This window comes from Meleagris gallopavo, chromosome 1 (assembly GCF_905368555.1).
Source record: "Meleagris gallopavo chromosome 1, MGAL_WU_HG_1.1, whole genome shotgun sequence".
In the NCBI taxonomy this organism is placed as follows: domain Eukaryota; kingdom Metazoa; phylum Chordata; class Aves; order Galliformes; family Phasianidae; genus Meleagris; species Meleagris gallopavo.
This window is the reverse complement of record NC_139404.1, coordinates 42,822,635-42,839,637: the sequence shown is the minus strand read 5'-3', so window position 1 is coordinate 42,839,637 and position 17,003 is coordinate 42,822,635. Positions and strand designations below refer to the sequence as shown.

The following is a 17,003-nucleotide window of genomic DNA, read 5'->3' as shown; positions in this document are numbered from 1 at the left end:
TTTAATATGAGAGCCAGTTGCATACTTGTTGGTTACCTAGGGTGTTTTTAATATTTTGATAATTCCTAAGCAGTTGGGTTAACTACTGAAAAACTACTACTCAAAAAATTGGCATCTTTATTGTCTTTGTTAAAGAAACACATACTACAACAACGTGAAACAATAGGGTTGTGGGGTGTCCAAAGCTCTGCTCTGAATACAGCAAAAAGTTGATTCATTTTCCCTTCCAAAAGGAGCTAGTGGTGCAAATTGAAAACTGTAGTGAGGCATTAGGCAACTGACTATTGCTGAAGGCTTCAACAGGAACTAAACATATGGAAGACCTTGGGTGCATGACTTTGCATTTAATATACTTGCTATTCTTTTATTTTTATGGGCTTAGCTAAATATTAAAGCATGCAGCACTTTCTGGTGAACGTCCCTCACTCTTAATTATTGGTGTCCTCAAGGATGGTGTGAGAACCAAGGCAGTGAAAAGGATTCAGAAAGAAATACAGTTCCTAAGAAAGAAGGGGAGCATAAAGCTGAGATGATAAACCATAAGGACTGACTACATATGCAGTCCCACATACACTCTCAGATGGGGGTTGTGAAGAGATGGAAGCTTCAGAGCAGTCAACAGCTGCTGTCCAGATTGAAGCAGCTCTGTGGCTGCTACTCACCTTGTGATTCCTGGAGAGCTTCAGTGACTTTCATGGAGTTTTATATGATAAATAATGCATAAACTTGGCATTCATAGTATTTTAAATTATTAATTTAATTAAACATATCAAAGTATTAGATGAATTACAGGATCCTGAGAAGCTCTCTCTGAATGCAGAATTCATACTGTGGCAACCAGAGCTGGAGTCCCAGGCTTGCTAGAAATGGATGGTGCTGCTCAGTCTCTGTAGTACCAGTTCTACTATGTAGGCTGCTCTGAAAGTAATGTAACCTGTTTATTTACATGGAAACTATAACGTATGCAAAGAGCACAATGATACTATTTGATAGAGCTAATTCTCAGCTACAAAACACTGTTTTTCAACACAGTCACCACTGTTAACAGTGTATTTTTGCCAGTGATGAGCAAGAGCCTGTGTTCTGTGCTCTTGAAAATCTGCTCAGTGGAGGTGACCAACTGTCATCAATGCTGAAACTCACCACCCCCTGCCTCACTATGCTCACATCTACTATTTGGTCTCCACAAACGGTCAGCAAGTATCAATGAATGTTAAGAGGTGTAATTTTTTTCCACACGGAGGAATTCAGTTCCACACATTTGCTTCATTCGTGTTCCCATGTCAGGTATCATTTTGTCTGACTGCCCCCTGCTGCCATCTGTAGTGGAATATTGGTGGGAAGGCTCATCCTTTACCAACATACCACCACCAACATCTGCTTCTGATGCAGCAGAGCAATATAATAAAATAGGAGGCATTACTTTTGGAGCAGCCCTCTAATAATCTTGTCTTGCACGCTTATTTACGTTTTCTGGGGGGGAGTGTCACAGTTATTTTGTTGTTCCACCATGTTAAGTACAAGTAGGTAGACCTTCATTTTACTGATTATTGGTGAAATGTGGATTACGAAATATAGCAAGCCTGGTTTAAGGATACTTAACCTGTGTAAGTATGCTTGATATGTTTTTTTCAGTATTATTATAAAATATGGAGTGACACATGACTCCATGAATGGGGAATCACTAACTTTGTCTTCTTACTAAATAGGTTTAAGTGGAAATCCAGCAGATATAGAAAGGAGAGAAGCAGTTTTTGGGAAGAACTTTATACCTCCTAAAAAGCCAAAAACATTTCTTCAGTTAGTATGGGAAGCACTACAGGATGTTACACTAATTATATTAGAAATTGCAGCCGTAGTGTCCTTGGGCCTTTCTTTTTACCAGCCTCCTGGAGGAAATGAAGCATGTAAGTAAAAAAAAAAAAAAAAAAAAAGTAGATACCTACCTCTGTTATAATACTGACTTGCCTTGTCCAGCATGCTACTATTGTGAATCTGATGGAAGACAATAAGACTGTGGAAATGTAGCTGATTATTCCTTATGGGGAGAGCACTAGGACTCTATCTTGCCTTAAAAAGGTAACACAGGATTTCCCATGTCATGATCTAGGCTGATTCTAGACAAAGTAGTGGAAAAGATGAAATATAAGCAGCAGGAGCTATGATTTGTCTGAGATCAGCCAAGCTTTTGTACAAATATCTTTGTCTCAAATATTTAAGCGATTTGTAACTTGTGTTCATTGGCTTCTTTTAGGAAGTCAGTATGTCTTAATTTTTTTCATGATTTTGCAGTATGAACTTGTAACTTTCCAATTTAAGAAATGAAGCTAAAAGCTCAAAACAGAAGATGGAGGGATCTGGCCTCAGTTAAACTAAACTTTCGCAATTGCATCTGGTTTGTTGAGAGAAGGGTAAAGTAGAAAATGTTGGCATCAGGAGGTGGATAACTAGTTGTCCAATCTTTGCCTCTTAATGCATGTCACTTAACAAGATAATGCAAACTGGGTATAGCTTTCTCTGTCAGCATCTCACGGATGTTCTTTGTGTGCTACCCTTATTGAAAATAATCTAGAATTGCCTTAAAGGCTAGCAAGGAGAATGTTTAGCAACCACTCTTCTGTTTGTGAAAACTTTTGTTTTATGAAATAATTATTGCTGCAAGCCTTCTGCTCTAAATGCTCTAAATCTTGTTTTCTACAGTATGTGGATCAGTAAATGTTGGTGAAGAGGAGGAGGAATCTGAAGCAGGTTGGATTGAAGGAGCAGCAATCCTCCTTTCTGTAGTTTGTGTTGTATTAGTAACAGCTTTCAATGACTGGAGTAAAGAGAAACAATTTCGAGGACTGCAGAGCCGTATTGAACAAGAACAGAAATTCACAGTCATCAGAGGTGGCCAAGTCATCCAAATACCAGTAGCTGACATAATTGTTGGAGATATTGCACAAGTGAAATATGGTAAACTTTTTTTTGAGTTGAACTTTATTTTGTTTTCAAAGAAGTATCTGAAGTCAACACACCTAATGGTCTCTTGTAGGTGACCTTTTACCAGCTGATGGCATCCTCATTCAAGGAAATGACCTCAAAATTGATGAAAGCTCACTAACTGGAGAGTCTGACCATGTTAAGAAGTCTTTGGACAGAGATCCTATGCTGCTTTCAGGTGTGTAGCATGCTTTCAGGTGAAAGCATTGAAAGAACGTGATTAGCTTTCCTTTGGGAACTGATTATTTTAAATTGAGATATTTATATCCAGTGAACTGGACCTTATCTAGGCTGATGTCTTCTGCAAAACTTTGTCCAAGTGAACAGGTTCCTAAAGCTGATGAACATTTCGTGTGGTTGATTATGGCTTTATTTTCCAAATAGTTTTTGCAATTATATTACTGTGTTTTAAGGTATCTATGTGCATCATCTTATGATTCTGTCACTATGAAGTTTGAGAATGGATTTCCTTTGTGTTCTTCATACAATAGTTAAAGTTTCAATGGAAAATCCAATATTCTCTTTTAGGTACTCATGTGATGGAAGGCTCTGGAAGGATGGTAGTTACTGCTGTAGGTGTGAACTCTCAGACTGGAATCATCTTCACTTTGCTTGGGGCTGGAGGAGATGAAGAGGAGAAGGAAAAAGAGAAGAAGGACAAGAAAAGTAAGCATAATAATCTTGTCTTGTTAGGAAGAGAGGGGTGAACTCTTGAATATTGTAGAGTGGAAAAGTATTACAGTCACCTGGATTTAGAGATCTTTAAGTCTTATACTTTCAGGGGTTTCTCAGAAAAAAAAAAAAAAATGGCTCCAGTGGCTTGAAAGTGTACATCATTAAAAAAAACACATAACAGAAGCTTAATTAACAACTTCTGGTCACATTGATGAATTAGGAGTTGGGAAGTTTAGCCAGTCTTACTGTGTATAACTTGTTAAACTGCCATCTCACGTAACTTTAAAGTACATTCATGTTTCATAACAAACACTTGTTTATGACAAAACGGTTATTAACAATAAATCAGCCTAATGAGCATCTAGTTCTGCTTTTAATTATGTCTTGTAAGGCAAGCTCTCTAATGAAAAAATCCCACTTGAAATGGAGAAGTTTGTATCATTGATATGCTGAGTTTGTGGGTAACTTAAATAGAGATAAATTTTGTTAAAGGTAAGCAGATAGATTCTTCTGTCAGCCCTTTTCTTCCAGAGTTGTAAATCTCAAAGAAGTACAAAATAAAAGAACTTAGTAGTGATGCTTTTCTGTAAACTTTCCTTTCAGAAGAATAAGGTAACCCAAACCATATTAGAGCTCTTCTGTGAAGGGTGAAACAGGATGTCTTCCTTATTTGGAAGGATTTAATCAGCCACGAGTGTTATAAGTCATAATCTTTCATCCTGTCTAAGAATTAAAGCCTAGAAATGCTAAATGGTGATGTTTTGATGCTAGCTTTCATAAGGTGTGTTAGGGACTGAACTTTACCACCACAAAGTTTTTGTAGAAACTGTTGTGAGAGTAACTGAATGGGAGGGAGTCTGAGAGGGTTTTTGCAGAAAAGTATACTCTTTGTTCAAAGGAATAAGAAATGATGATGGGAAGCCATATAGGAATGTGCTTAGGAATCTTGGCTTTCAAACTGAGTTGGTGATTATTGAAATGTGTGCTCTGTGCAGGGGTTAAGATTGAACTGTGCTTTTTGTCTTGGTAGCCTTATCTACAAGTAACTTCAAAATTCTGGTCTTTTCTGAAATTTGCTTTGAGTTCAGGGTGAGATTCAAGCTCAAGTGGAATAGTGAAGAGTAGAAGCTGATTTGCAGCACTGTCAGGAATTTATTTAGAGCATTTTCCACCTTTTACTCTTCTCTGACAGAGGAGGGAGAAGGAAGTAAGCTATACTAGCTGCTATGGGACAAGATGATAGCTTTTATTTATAGCCTACTAATATGAATTATATAAGCAGAAGTCTTTTTGACAAATAGTGTTTTGATGTATTGTTGGAACTGAAAAGCTGTCTTTAATTTGTTTTCCAAGATAGGCAACTTCCTCTTTCCCTTAAGTTATGTGACTGTTAAGATTCTCCTTGGTAAAATTCAGGTTAAACTAAATTAGCTTCTCTGTGAATGTTAAGGAGATTAAAGTGGCTATCTTTAGTTGGCCATGTATGTCTTGGTTCAGAGTGAAAGCATATGTATGTGCAGGGAGTTAGAAGCAATTCAAGTGTAGAACTTTGTTCTTGTAGGAGAGAAAATAGACCTAAGAAAGAACAAATATTAAATCAGCAGATAATGAATTCTTACCAAGTCCAAAGTGACATCTTCAGGAGAAGATGAGCATGCTGTTTTTCTCATCAGCTGTTCAGAGGATGCTGGGAGAAAAGCTTGTATGTAAAAACAAAAACAAACAAACAAACAAACAAACAAAAACAACCAGATAATATCAGTAGTAATACAAAAGTACACTGGAGGTATTAAATGTCATCCATGATAAGATGCTTGACAAGTTGATTTTTCTTCTAGCTGAATTTTCTTCCAAGTTTCCTTCTAGCTCTCATTCACTTCAGGCTACTTACTTTAAAGCAGAAGATAAAATGAAATAGCAGTGAAACTGAACAATTCTGGGTTTAGTTCAAAGTTCTTTGACTTTGTTCTTTCATTTGAAGTTATTGCTAATAGTAACTATGAAGTTAGATTTCTCTAGTTAGGAGAAAAGCTGCCAGTTTGCTGCTTGTCAGGGTAGTATGTAAACCAGCTTACCCGAAAACCCAAACAAAAAAGGGTAGTGACCTTCTAACAAGCTGCTTGTTGACATAGTTAGGTTTAGTTGCATTTAATGTTTCATTCATAAATTTCATTCATTACTTTTTCATTATTCTAATGGTCTTCATGATCTTATGCTGAACCCCATTTCTGAACAGAGGTAGGAGTGGTATTTTGTAGGAACTTGAACTATTCCCTTCATTCTTTAATGTTGATATGTTGCCAACAGATTATGTTCATGCTTGCGTAAATAGGGTTAGCATAGATCCAGTAATCCAGCACTGTACCTCCATTAAGCTTTGATGTGGATTTATAAATATTTATTTATAAAAATATACTACAGTAATTTCTGCAGTGCTATGCAAAAGCACTGATTCTGTATGTGGAATCTTAAAATTCATTACAGCAGTAGTCAGGCAGACTTGCTGTAGTGTTGGAACAGAGTAAGAGTGAGACTGCCAGGATCTCTTCCATGTCACAAATCCCCTTCCCAGTAAAAGTTTAGGAAAGCCTTTTAGGTGCTTTCCTCACAACTAAATCACTACTCTCTTGGACTGAAGACACTTTGATAGGACAGCTTGGCCCAGCAAGGCCTTCTGCTGTATTGTTGTTTAGTTGCATATGAATGCTTGTATCAGTCTGTTCAAACTTAACTATGTCTGAGTAATGCTTTTCCTGTACGAGACTTCTGCTGTCCAAAAAAAAAATGAGTTGTTTCTGTGAGTTAACTTACACTTCGACTATTTGTGTTAGCCTTCTGTCTCCCAGTTTGCTTTACAGTTTTTGAGATAGTTACTTGTCTCAGCAGATATTAATATGTCTTGTATATAAGCCTTAATACTTAGATGGACTCTGCATAGCCAGTGTGAAACATAACTTGTTCCCTTCTCTGACAGGCAAAAAGCAAGATGGAGCTGTTGAGAACCGCAACAAAGGTAAATGCAGTTTCTGTGATCCTCCCTTGTAAGTACTTATTTTCAGTGACAACATACTTTAGTATGAAAATGCTTATTGCATCCTTACATTCAAAGTGCCTAGGTTAAACATAGTCTAAGTAAATCTTCCTAAAAAAATGATTAAGTGAAAAATGAACTTGATAGTCTTGATAGTAAACATTTCTGAAGTTTATTTCTGTGGTATCTAGCTAAGCTTTTAAATATTCAAGGATGCTATGCCATCTCTGAATATCAGGTACTACACAACACTTGCGCTAAGCTGCCCAGTATAATCAGACTCTATGTGTACTGTTGATTTCAGGGATACTAGAATGGCTAAATCTTATTTGTTTGTAACTTATAGCTAAAGCTCAAGATGGTGCAGCTATGGAAATGCAGCCACTGAAGAGTGAGGATGGTGTGGATGGAGATGAAAAAGACAAGAAGAGATCAAATTTGCCAAAGAAAGAAAAATCTGTTCTCCAAGGCAAACTTACAAAGCTTGCAGTTCAGATTGGCAAAGCAGGTATGCCTCACCAGTACTCTTTTTGCTGATGCCTCACGTTTGCATGAGAAGATAAGCTGATCAAGGCTAGCTACTGAAGTGAAGTGTAAAATTCAAATACATGTGAGTGTGCCATCATGCTTAAGGGTGCTGATGGCTTCTCTGACTGCATAATACTGGTAATGTTTTTCCTGATTTAAGTACTTAGGCTTTAGTGTATTAGCTTCTAGAACAGAAAACTCAAACTTCATAATGTTGGATTACTGTTATAAAAGATACTTCTAGATAAACATAGCATTTAGTGATATATCTGGAGAACAGTAAATTGACTGTGGAATTCAACAGGCTATTTCTGGTGTTTCACAAGGTGCAATTTCTTTTGCTCTTTTTCTTGTACTATCTTAAGTGTGCCACTCAGCTTGTTAACTTCAGTTCTAATTTGTCTTCCCAGTTATTCCAATGTCATTGAACATTGTGCTTACCTGCCATATTTACTCCCAGCTTCAGCAGGAAGTAAGGTATGAAGAGATACCTGCTTTCTCTGCTGAGTAAGTCACCAGTATAGTCATGGAAGGCTTGCTGAACTCTTTTAATTGTTATTCTATATAGTCAATTTACTTTACATAATGGTCTCTCCTGTTCATAATTAGATCTACACTTTTCAATTAATTGGAAAAAAAAAAAAAACAAACAACAGCCCATAGTTTATAGGCTTTTAAGTGAAATTCATGAGGAAATACTTGTGTTGAAAGTCAATATACCTCTGAGAACTGTCTCCATGTTTTCTGAAATGCCTGTTGAAATTCTGAATTATATCTTCTACAAAGGGAGAAATGTTTGCCCTTGACTTATCCAGAATCTGTATTGTCAAATATTTTAACTATTTTTTCTGAAAACTGTTTGTTCTCTTTTTAACAAGGTTTGTTGATGTCTGCAATCACAGTCATTATCCTTGTGTTGTATTTTGTAATTGATACCTTCTGGGTTCAGAAGCGACCCTGGCTTGCTGAATGTACACCAATTTATATTCAGTATTTTGTGAAGTTCTTCATTATTGGAGTTACAGTCTTAGTGGTGGCAGTACCAGAAGGTCTTCCGCTTGCAGTCACCATATCATTGGCTTATTCTGTTAAGGTAAGTATGTAGAAGGGGAGCAGATTTGAAAGACAAACCTGTTAAGTAAAGACTCGTAAGCAATATTACTTTCCTTGTCTAGTCCTCACTCTCTTAGCTGAACAGTTAGGTTCCCAGTTTGTATTTCATATAAAGAGTGACACTGGTGTCTTTGAAATATAAATCTTAAGTCTGGGGCATAGCTTACTTCCTCTTTTGATTGAGTATGCAGAAACAACAGACTTGAGCCAATAGAATCCCACCTTACTTGTGAAATATATTTTAATATTGTGTTTGATAAAGCTCAGTCTGTATTCACGTTCTGTATACTATTTCCTTATTAGTCTGAGTTGTAACAGTAGTTGGTCTGACATGCAGATATGGGGAAAATAGGTTGCTCTGCTTAGGAGCTCTTTGGTCAAGCTGATGCTTACTGTGACATGATAGACTTAGGGTAATCCTTACAGCAACCAGCCAGAGAACTTAACTTAAAAGATGAGCGTGTTCTGAAACTGCTTTCTGAAACTGAACACTCTAAATGAGATTTCCGAAAATGGGGGGTGATGGTTATGGTTGACTATTAACTGCTTTTATTTTCTTAGAAAATGATGAGAGACAATAACTTGGTGAGACATCTGGATGCATGTGAAACAATGGGTAATGCCACAGCTATTTGCTCAGATAAAACAGGAACATTGACTATGAACAGGATGACAGTGGTCCAAGCTTACATCAGTGAAAAACATTACAAAAAAATTCCAGCACCGGAAGCTATTCCAGAGAATATCATGGCTTACCTTGTCACAGGAATTTCTGTTAATTGTGCTTACACTTCCAAAATACTGGTAAGTACACTTCTTCGTTCTAACCGAAACAACTAAACATCTTCAAAAGATGAAAGTGGTCTGGTTGCCTCATGGCTGTCAATTAAGTATAAGTGTGTGGCAGAAAACTGTATAGAATGTTTTGTACGTACTGTGAATTACTTAACAGTTCATTTAAGGCTGAACTTAAAGAACTGTTTTGAATTGATGATTCAAAGGTATGTTTTCTTTCCTTGTAAGTTGATAAGTTTGTCTAATTTTGTTTTTATAAGGAGAGCTTTTTATTTGGAAGGCATCATAGTTTGATCTGAGTGCCACTTCAAAGTTGACATTTAAGGGTAGCATAGGATTACCAAAATATGGGAAAATGAAGGTACAGAGAAGTTTGGATTTTTATTTCAGATACTATTATTACAAATCTGTAGGCTGAGAACAGAAGCAAAACCACAGTCCAAAAGTCAATTGTCAGCCAACAAAGATTTCCACAGGATTTTTTTTGGTAGCAGTTGAGGGAGCGCATCAAGACCACAAGCAACTATCTCTGTGGAATGAGTTGAGCGAGAAGTTTCATAATCCAGTTCCTAAAGATCTTTTTATAGAAATAAAGTTACCTATGTATAAACAGACAAAGTCTCTTAGGCAGGTGCTCTCATTTTTGCAGCTGGATTTGCACCAGTGTGCTGATGTCTGGGGAGCGTGTTAAACTGAACATTTTAGAACTTAGCATTCAGTAAAACACAAGATGTTGTAGCTCTTAACAATGAAAACAGATCCCTGTCTTACAACTAATACAATTGTGACTGAGATATTTGGGGCCTGGTCAGGCAGAGTAAGTGCTCCTGCTTTTTTTTTTTTCTTCTACGAACTACAACTGATGTTACGTATATATATCCTCAGAAAAATCTTCAGAAAAGTATTCTTTTCTGTATGACAGAAGTCTGTATATTCCACGTTTCTGAGATAAGAAATCTTCTGGTATTAAAGGGCTGAAAATGGAGAGATTTCAGAAGCATGCTGAACAGGACATTGCCTGGAAAACAGAACTTGTAGTGAGGCTTAAGAAGCTTAAAGACTTAAGTCTCTTCCATAGAAGGCTACCAGGTGATGTGTTCATAGTATATTATTAAGGAAGAACTGTTACAGGTGAGAATACATTAATTTAGCAGAAATAATGGCATCTAGTATTTTAAAGATAGTTTCCTTACATTTAACGGTACTTGTAAATTGCAAAATTATTCAGAGATCCAGCACACCCAAGTGATCCAGACAGTTATTTCAAGCAGTGGAAACTAACTAAAAAGGAAGGTCAGTTCTGCATTTTGTATAGACTTCATAGGTGATTTTTGAGCCTGAGAAACTTATTGAAAGACTAAACAGGTGCAGCAGTCACTTATGAAAGCCAGTAGCGTGAGCTTATGACTCACAGGAATTTGTAGATTAATCATTGCAAAAGTGAAACTTCCCAACTCAGAGCTGAACTTAGATTTGGCTTCCTTGTTTTCTAAATGCTGTCCTCCAGTGGTTCCTAAGTTAACCTTTTAATCAGTGAAGATTATTGTTTTTCTTGCAGCCTCCTGAAAAAGAAGGTGGTCTACCACGTCACGTTGGAAACAAAACTGAATGTGCCTTGCTGGGTTTTCTTTTGGATTTAAAACGTGATTATCAGGATGTACGAAATGAGATACCAGAAGAGAAGTTACACAAAGTGTACACCTTCAACTCTGTTAGAAAATCTATGAGTACTGTGTTAAAAAACTCTGATGGCAGTTTCCGAATATTCAGTAAAGGTGCCTCCGAGATAGTTCTTAAAAAGTAAGAACAGCTACTATTGTTCTTTAGCACTTCGAATTTGGCTAAACTTTGTGAGACTGTGAACTGCTAAACAACATTATGCTGTAATCTGCAAGTTATTTCTGTAGCTGTGTTTTTGAACAAGTGCAGCAGTCCTGTACCCTTGAAATAGCTGCTAGCTTCCTGTCTTGTGTCCCTTGATTATTTGACTTTATGCAATAAAATGGGAAGGAGCAGTTGAATTACTTTAAATCTAATGCACTGGAAGGCATAAAGCAGAAGTACAGCTCTTCAGTGTGTGAATCTGGTACAGACAAGCCTGTCTAGTTAAACGATCTTAATTTTAAGTGTGGAAGTCCTGGCAGCTGATCCATTTAAACTCTGTCTAGGGCTTGGTGCCTTTGCAAAAGATTACTTTCAGCTTCAAATGACAGTGTGAATGGGTGTCAAAGCTGATTACTTTAATAGAAGGTTGAACCTTGAGTAAGAGAGAAAGTTAATTGTTCTTTTAATATGACAAAGCAAGTTGTTTCCTTACTTGTCTGCCCATTTCCAGAGGCCTTTTGTTTTACTGGCTAAACTGTTAGTGAGAGATGTGTTGCCATTGGAACAAATCTTAGTATGAAGAAAGGTGTGGTAACTCCTAAGCAGGCTAGGGGAGAAGGCATGTGTGCATTTTGTTATGTTGTTTAGGAGCTGTAGTTGTAAACAGTCTATTTTCAGTCCTGGCTTCCAACTCTTTCTAGTCTTAGTAGTAGCATGTACCATCTTAACTTTTAGCTTGCTACCTGGCCCCAGGATCACCATGTAGGGACATACTAATACACTAAAGAGAAAAGATAATTTTTCTCTTCCATCAGCTTAGCGTTCACAGCAAAATGTCAGTCTTTCAAGGACTTTCTAGTTCCTTTTGATACAGAACTTTGGAATAATTCATATCTAAATCTTATCTAATATCTAAGCTAGATTTTAAGCCAAGCTTCATCAGTAGGTATGTCTACACATGCATTTCTTCTACCTTTGGGGAATTTTATATCTTATTTTGTTGTTAAGCAATTGAACTTTAGAATATGCTAGAACTTATTCAGCCTTGACTCATGCGATTCATTTGGCTTCACATCTGAGATAATAAGTAGTGATAGCTAAGAAGGAACGAGAAAATATGGAGTGATTTAGATAGTACTGGAGTAGCCGTAAACCTGAAACTATTTGAGCAGCACCATCCGAGAAAATCTTAGCTGTTTTCTTTATCTTCTGTCTGTGCAGTGACAGAAGTTGATCATAGAGCTCATAACATGGCTAGCCAGTTGTGCTGCACATTCTTCACTGAGCACTGAAAACTTAAACATGAATATAAGTATATTTTTAAATAATATAAATGAGTCACCTGTAAGTGTAAAAGAAATGCTGCAAAACTTTTCAAGCAGAGCAGTTTTTCTTCTTTATTTACACTCATGTCTTAAGTCAAGTATTTTAACTAAAACTTGTTTCAGTCTTGACATAAAACTTACTGATTTCCGTATAGTCATCTCTGTATACTTGGGATTACTCATGAACCCTGTGATTGGTGATAATGCAAGATATACATTTGAACAGGTAACCCAAATCAATGACAGGCTTCAAATTTCAGTTGGAATGAAGTTGTCTATCAGATCTGTCAGGTGTTGTCAAAATGTCATAAATCCTTGGCTTTTTTTCAGCGTCGTGTTAGTACTGATTTGTGAAACAAGCTCTTATGGCTTTATGTTAAAGTCTTTGGTAAAGACTCAAAGGAACAAAATTAAATTTATTGTTAAAAGCATTTGGTAGTGTTAAGTTTGTGACGTTATTATTGGTAAAATACGTATGCTCTCTAGGAAAGCAATGACACCTATGGCATAAAAAAACAGACTAAAAGAACATGACTTGAAATGCTAGAGTATGTTATTTTGAGTCTAGTCTCTTAATGTTTTTACAAGAGCTTGAAGTATTTGTTTTTTATTTAATGCTTTATGTTTAAGAACTGCCAAATTCAGATTGGTAACGTGCATGTTGATTATTTTGTAAACCTTACTACTGACAAAGGATAGCACCGGTTCTTCATACCATGCGAGTTTGCTTTTCGTACTGTAAGTTTAGTGCTGAGGCACTGTGTGCATGTTTTGGAAGCTTACAGTATTTCTGAACCATGTGCAACTGTTAAAGGTGGGACTATTTTGTTGAACTTGAAACTAGATTAACTGACAGAGCTAGTGCATTCACTACATCTAAGTGCAATGAGAAATGGTTACTTCTGGGAGGTAACTAATTTTGTTTCCATAATTTACAGAGCATTATTTTCATCCCAGGACAACCATTTTTGCAGTTAGGAAGAGATTAAGTGCATACGGAGAAGATTATCTGCTAGTGTGTCTGTCTGGAAGAGTAAAGCTTATGGAAACTTAAACAAGTTGACTAATAAGCCACTTCCTACAAAAGTCTGAACTTTCATAAATATCTGTTAACTTTAAATTTTTCTTTTCAGGTGCTTCAAAATACTGAGTGCTGATGGAGAACCAAAGGTATTCAGACCTAGGGACCGTGATGATATTGTAAAAACTGTAATTGAGCCAATGGCTTCTGAAGGGCTCAGAACCATTTGTTTGGCATTTAGAGACTTTCCAGCAGGGGAACCAGAGCCAGAATGGGACAATGAAAATGACATTGTTACTGGTCTGACATGCATCGCTGTTGTTGGGATTGAAGATCCTGTGAGACCTGAGGTAGGGTCACTGTGTAAGCTGCAGTGTTTCTGTTTCAGGAGGTCCTGATTCATGTTGTTTTCAGTTATGCAAAGAGTGAGTTTTGCATCTTTAGCATAGTTAATAAACGAAAATCTTATTTCTTGGGGGGGAAAAGTTAATGTAGCTACAAAAGCAGATTAAATCCTTAATGACACTTATGCTGTGTTACTGAAGCTCTGTACAAACTAATGACTTAAGGCGCTTACTAAGCAGTGTCTCAGTAGATGGAACAACTGGTCTTTTTTCTTCTTTAAACTACTAGGAATATTAGGAGTATGGATTAGGATCATATTAGCCATTGTGTTTGCTGCAAGGTTCTAAAGGGGAAGAGGATTTGTCAACTGAGCTAAGGAGATCTGCTTGTGGTTGAGGTCTATGGTGGGCAGTGTTTCTCAACAGTAAAAGCCTTTATGCTTTAAGGGGGACTTCATTCTGACCACATTAGTGTCACTTCACAGTCAAAGTTGTGGGCTGACAAGTAGTGTGTGAGCTGTGTAGTTCATTTATACTCACAAACGTAAAGCCAGTATAATACTTTTGACGTATAAAGACGGGGCTTATGTAATACTTTTGACTGCTACTCCATAACGTGTATCATGGGGCTTTCTATGGTGGAATACTTTTGACTGCTACTCCATAACGTGTATCATGTGGCTTTCTATGGTGGATTTGCACACTGCAGTATTTGGAAAATAAAAGGGGAATAAATGGGAAAAACAAAACAAAAAAAACCACCCTTTGCCTGGATGTGTATTTTTAGGGAAAATGATTAAGGCAGGTTACTTAAATTTTTTAAATGTTCCTTAGCAACAGTTAGAATAAGTTATTTTAGTTTGATTTGAAGACACGTCATTCACATGACTAGACATGTGAATTTGTTAATTTATTAAGTGTTTGTATAGCCTAACTTTTGGGTTTTTGTTGTTATTTTTACTTTTTTACATATAGGTACCCGATGCAATAAAAAAATGTCAGCGTGCAGGCATAACTGTACGTATGGTCACTGGTGATAACATTAATACTGCTCGTGCTATTGCATTAAAATGTGGTATTCTGAATCCTGGTGAAGACTTTCTGTGCTTAGAGGGCAAAGACTTTAATAGGAGAATACGCAATGAAAAAGGAGAGGTAAGCATGCTGACTTAAGTTGGATCAGCTATTTTGTAAAGGCTTGTAATTGCAAAATATACCTGATGATCTTTTTGCAGATAGAGCAAGAGCGAATAGATAAAATTTGGCCAAAGCTACGTGTTCTTGCAAGATCATCGCCTACTGACAAACACACTCTAGTAAAAGGTAAATAAAAGTTATTTGAACTTCCAAGTAAAGTTCTATTTCTAGCGAAAAAATAGGATTACAATTTGTGGGAAATGCCAATGAGGGTGTCTTCATATGCCAACTCTTTTTTTTTTTTTCTTTTTTTTTCCTTGAAAGATAAATCATAGATGGTTCTAGTTTTTGTGTGGGTTTTTTGTTTGTTTGAGGATGATAAAATGACTTTCTCTCTGAACCTCAATCTTTGTTGTATTGTCTGTTTTGCACTATAATACTGAGATGTCATTTTACTTTAGGTATAATTGACAGCACTATCTTTGATCAGAGGCAAGTTGTAGCAGTAACTGGTGATGGTACCAATGATGGTCCTGCACTGAAGAAAGCAGATGTTGGATTTGCTATGGTATGACTTTTTTTACTTTCAATATTTTGAACACTATTTTAATAAAGCAGTTTATCAAACCACTTTCAAAAAGACTCAACAACCCTACTTGTTTCATGAGCTTAATATAGAGCTAATTTAAGGGCGCTAACTTCTCTCACACTTAAAACTAATTATTTTTTTGCTCCACTCCCCATCTTTTTTATTTGATTAAAAATGTCCTTGTGCCTTTTGCCAATGAGTAGAACTTACAAACTTACACTGCAGATCTTTAGTCACTTTTACACAAAAACTTGTTGCACCACAATTCCTGATACTGAAATATTCCTGAAATGAGATCTATTAAGCATACAGCAAAATGACCTGAAGTGGTAAACAGCATACAATGGCTTTCAGTAAGCCTTATATATGATATGGGTTAAGTTTATTCATCTGTTTTCTGTAAAATTATGCAGAAGAACAGGGAGACTAGGAGGACAAAAAGTGTAAGTTGATATTTAAAATGCCTTTGGAGGTGGTACCAAGACATCTTGTACATTCTAAATAAAACAGCATATTCATAGCAGCCTAGGATCTGTGTTTGTCTGTATGAGTTCAGAAACACTTTTTCAGCTTAAATTCTCAAACACCCTTTGAAATGGTAGCCAAAGTCTAACTGTCCATGAAAATTAACTGCTGGGGATAAAGCATTTTAGCCTAAATTTAGCATGTGCTAAGTACACTTTACTGCAGAGACCTAAGCAGCCTACAGTAGCTAAGGGAATTTTATTGTTCTTCCTGAGCTGATGTGAAAGGAACTAAATAGCTGACTTGTTGTCTCCTCTCAGCTAGTAGGCGAACTTTAAAAAGTTGTTAAAAATTTAATACATAAATGTCTCTTCCATAGGCAAGACTTGTGTGGTGGCTTGTTTTGTTTTTGTCTTTACTTTCATTGTGGTTTATGTATTTGTTCTGCAGACTGGTTTGTCTATGTGACACTAAATATTAGGAAAATTACAGCTAAGAATGCTAGTCCCTTCAAAATCGAATCCCTGTCAACAAATCATTTAAGTTGCAGCTCCTTGTGCTGTGTTACAAATTTGGATTTAAGTAGACCAGTGTATATTGCTTTCCCATGGAATCATAGAATCGTACTCAAAGATAACTTTAAGTTGTATGCATAGCTGTGCAGGTGACTTTTTCTTAGTAAACATCAAGAATAAGGATCTTTAAATTTCCTATTGAATTCTAGTTAGGGTATTTAAAAAAAGAAAAACCCCATCTCCTTTAAGTGGACATTACTTAACTCATAAACTAAGTTGAATTTTTTAGATATGTGGGAGATTCCAGGTGCTTAAAACCTGACAATATCATTGCATTGCAATGTTAAATGCAATTATACTTAATGTCTTGCTTTTCATTGTCAACATTCTTCAGGAAAGCTTTTGGCAGTGTACATCACTTACCATGTAGGTACACGTGTATTTTCCTAGTGCTGGAACTCATATAGCATGTGGACTAAACTGTAGTACTGCACCATCTGGTGGCCTTTAGCTTGAACAGGAGAAACTTGCACAGTGTGGTTTTTATTGCCAGCTTGAGATTTCTTTCTTTATTAAAATCTTTAAAGTAAAGATGAGGATTTTTTGTGTTTTCCATTCTGCAGTAGACTGTGGAAGCAAGACTTGCTTCAGTAGAGCTT

At 36.5% G+C, this 17,003-nt stretch overlaps 1 protein-coding gene across 4 annotated transcripts in view; it reads left to right on the top strand.

Moving 5' to 3' along the window:
• The window catches only part of ATP2B1 (ATPase plasma membrane Ca2+ transporting 1), a 64,065-nt gene that overhangs the window by 36,111 nt on the left and 10,951 nt on the right, over positions 1–17,003 (top strand). For all 4 annotated transcript variants that reach the window (XM_085222683.1, XM_085222691.1, XM_085222671.1 and 1 more), the window contains exons 3-15: positions 1,710–1,907; positions 2,701–2,955; positions 3,035–3,160; positions 3,511–3,648; positions 6,632–6,670; positions 7,035–7,196; positions 8,095–8,309; positions 8,891–9,133; positions 10,683–10,924; positions 13,407–13,644; positions 14,614–14,793; positions 14,874–14,961; positions 15,237–15,343. In XM_085222683.1, the coding sequence (XP_085078809.1) occupies positions 1,710–1,907; positions 2,701–2,955; positions 3,035–3,160; positions 3,511–3,648; positions 6,632–6,670; positions 7,035–7,196; positions 8,095–8,309; positions 8,891–9,133; positions 10,683–10,924; positions 13,407–13,644; positions 14,614–14,793; positions 14,874–14,961; positions 15,237–15,343 (2,231 nt within the window). The remainder of the gene's footprint in view (positions 1–1,709; positions 1,908–2,700; positions 2,956–3,034; positions 3,161–3,510; positions 3,649–6,631; positions 6,671–7,034; positions 7,197–8,094; positions 8,310–8,890; positions 9,134–10,682; positions 10,925–13,406; positions 13,645–14,613; positions 14,794–14,873; positions 14,962–15,236; positions 15,344–17,003) is intronic.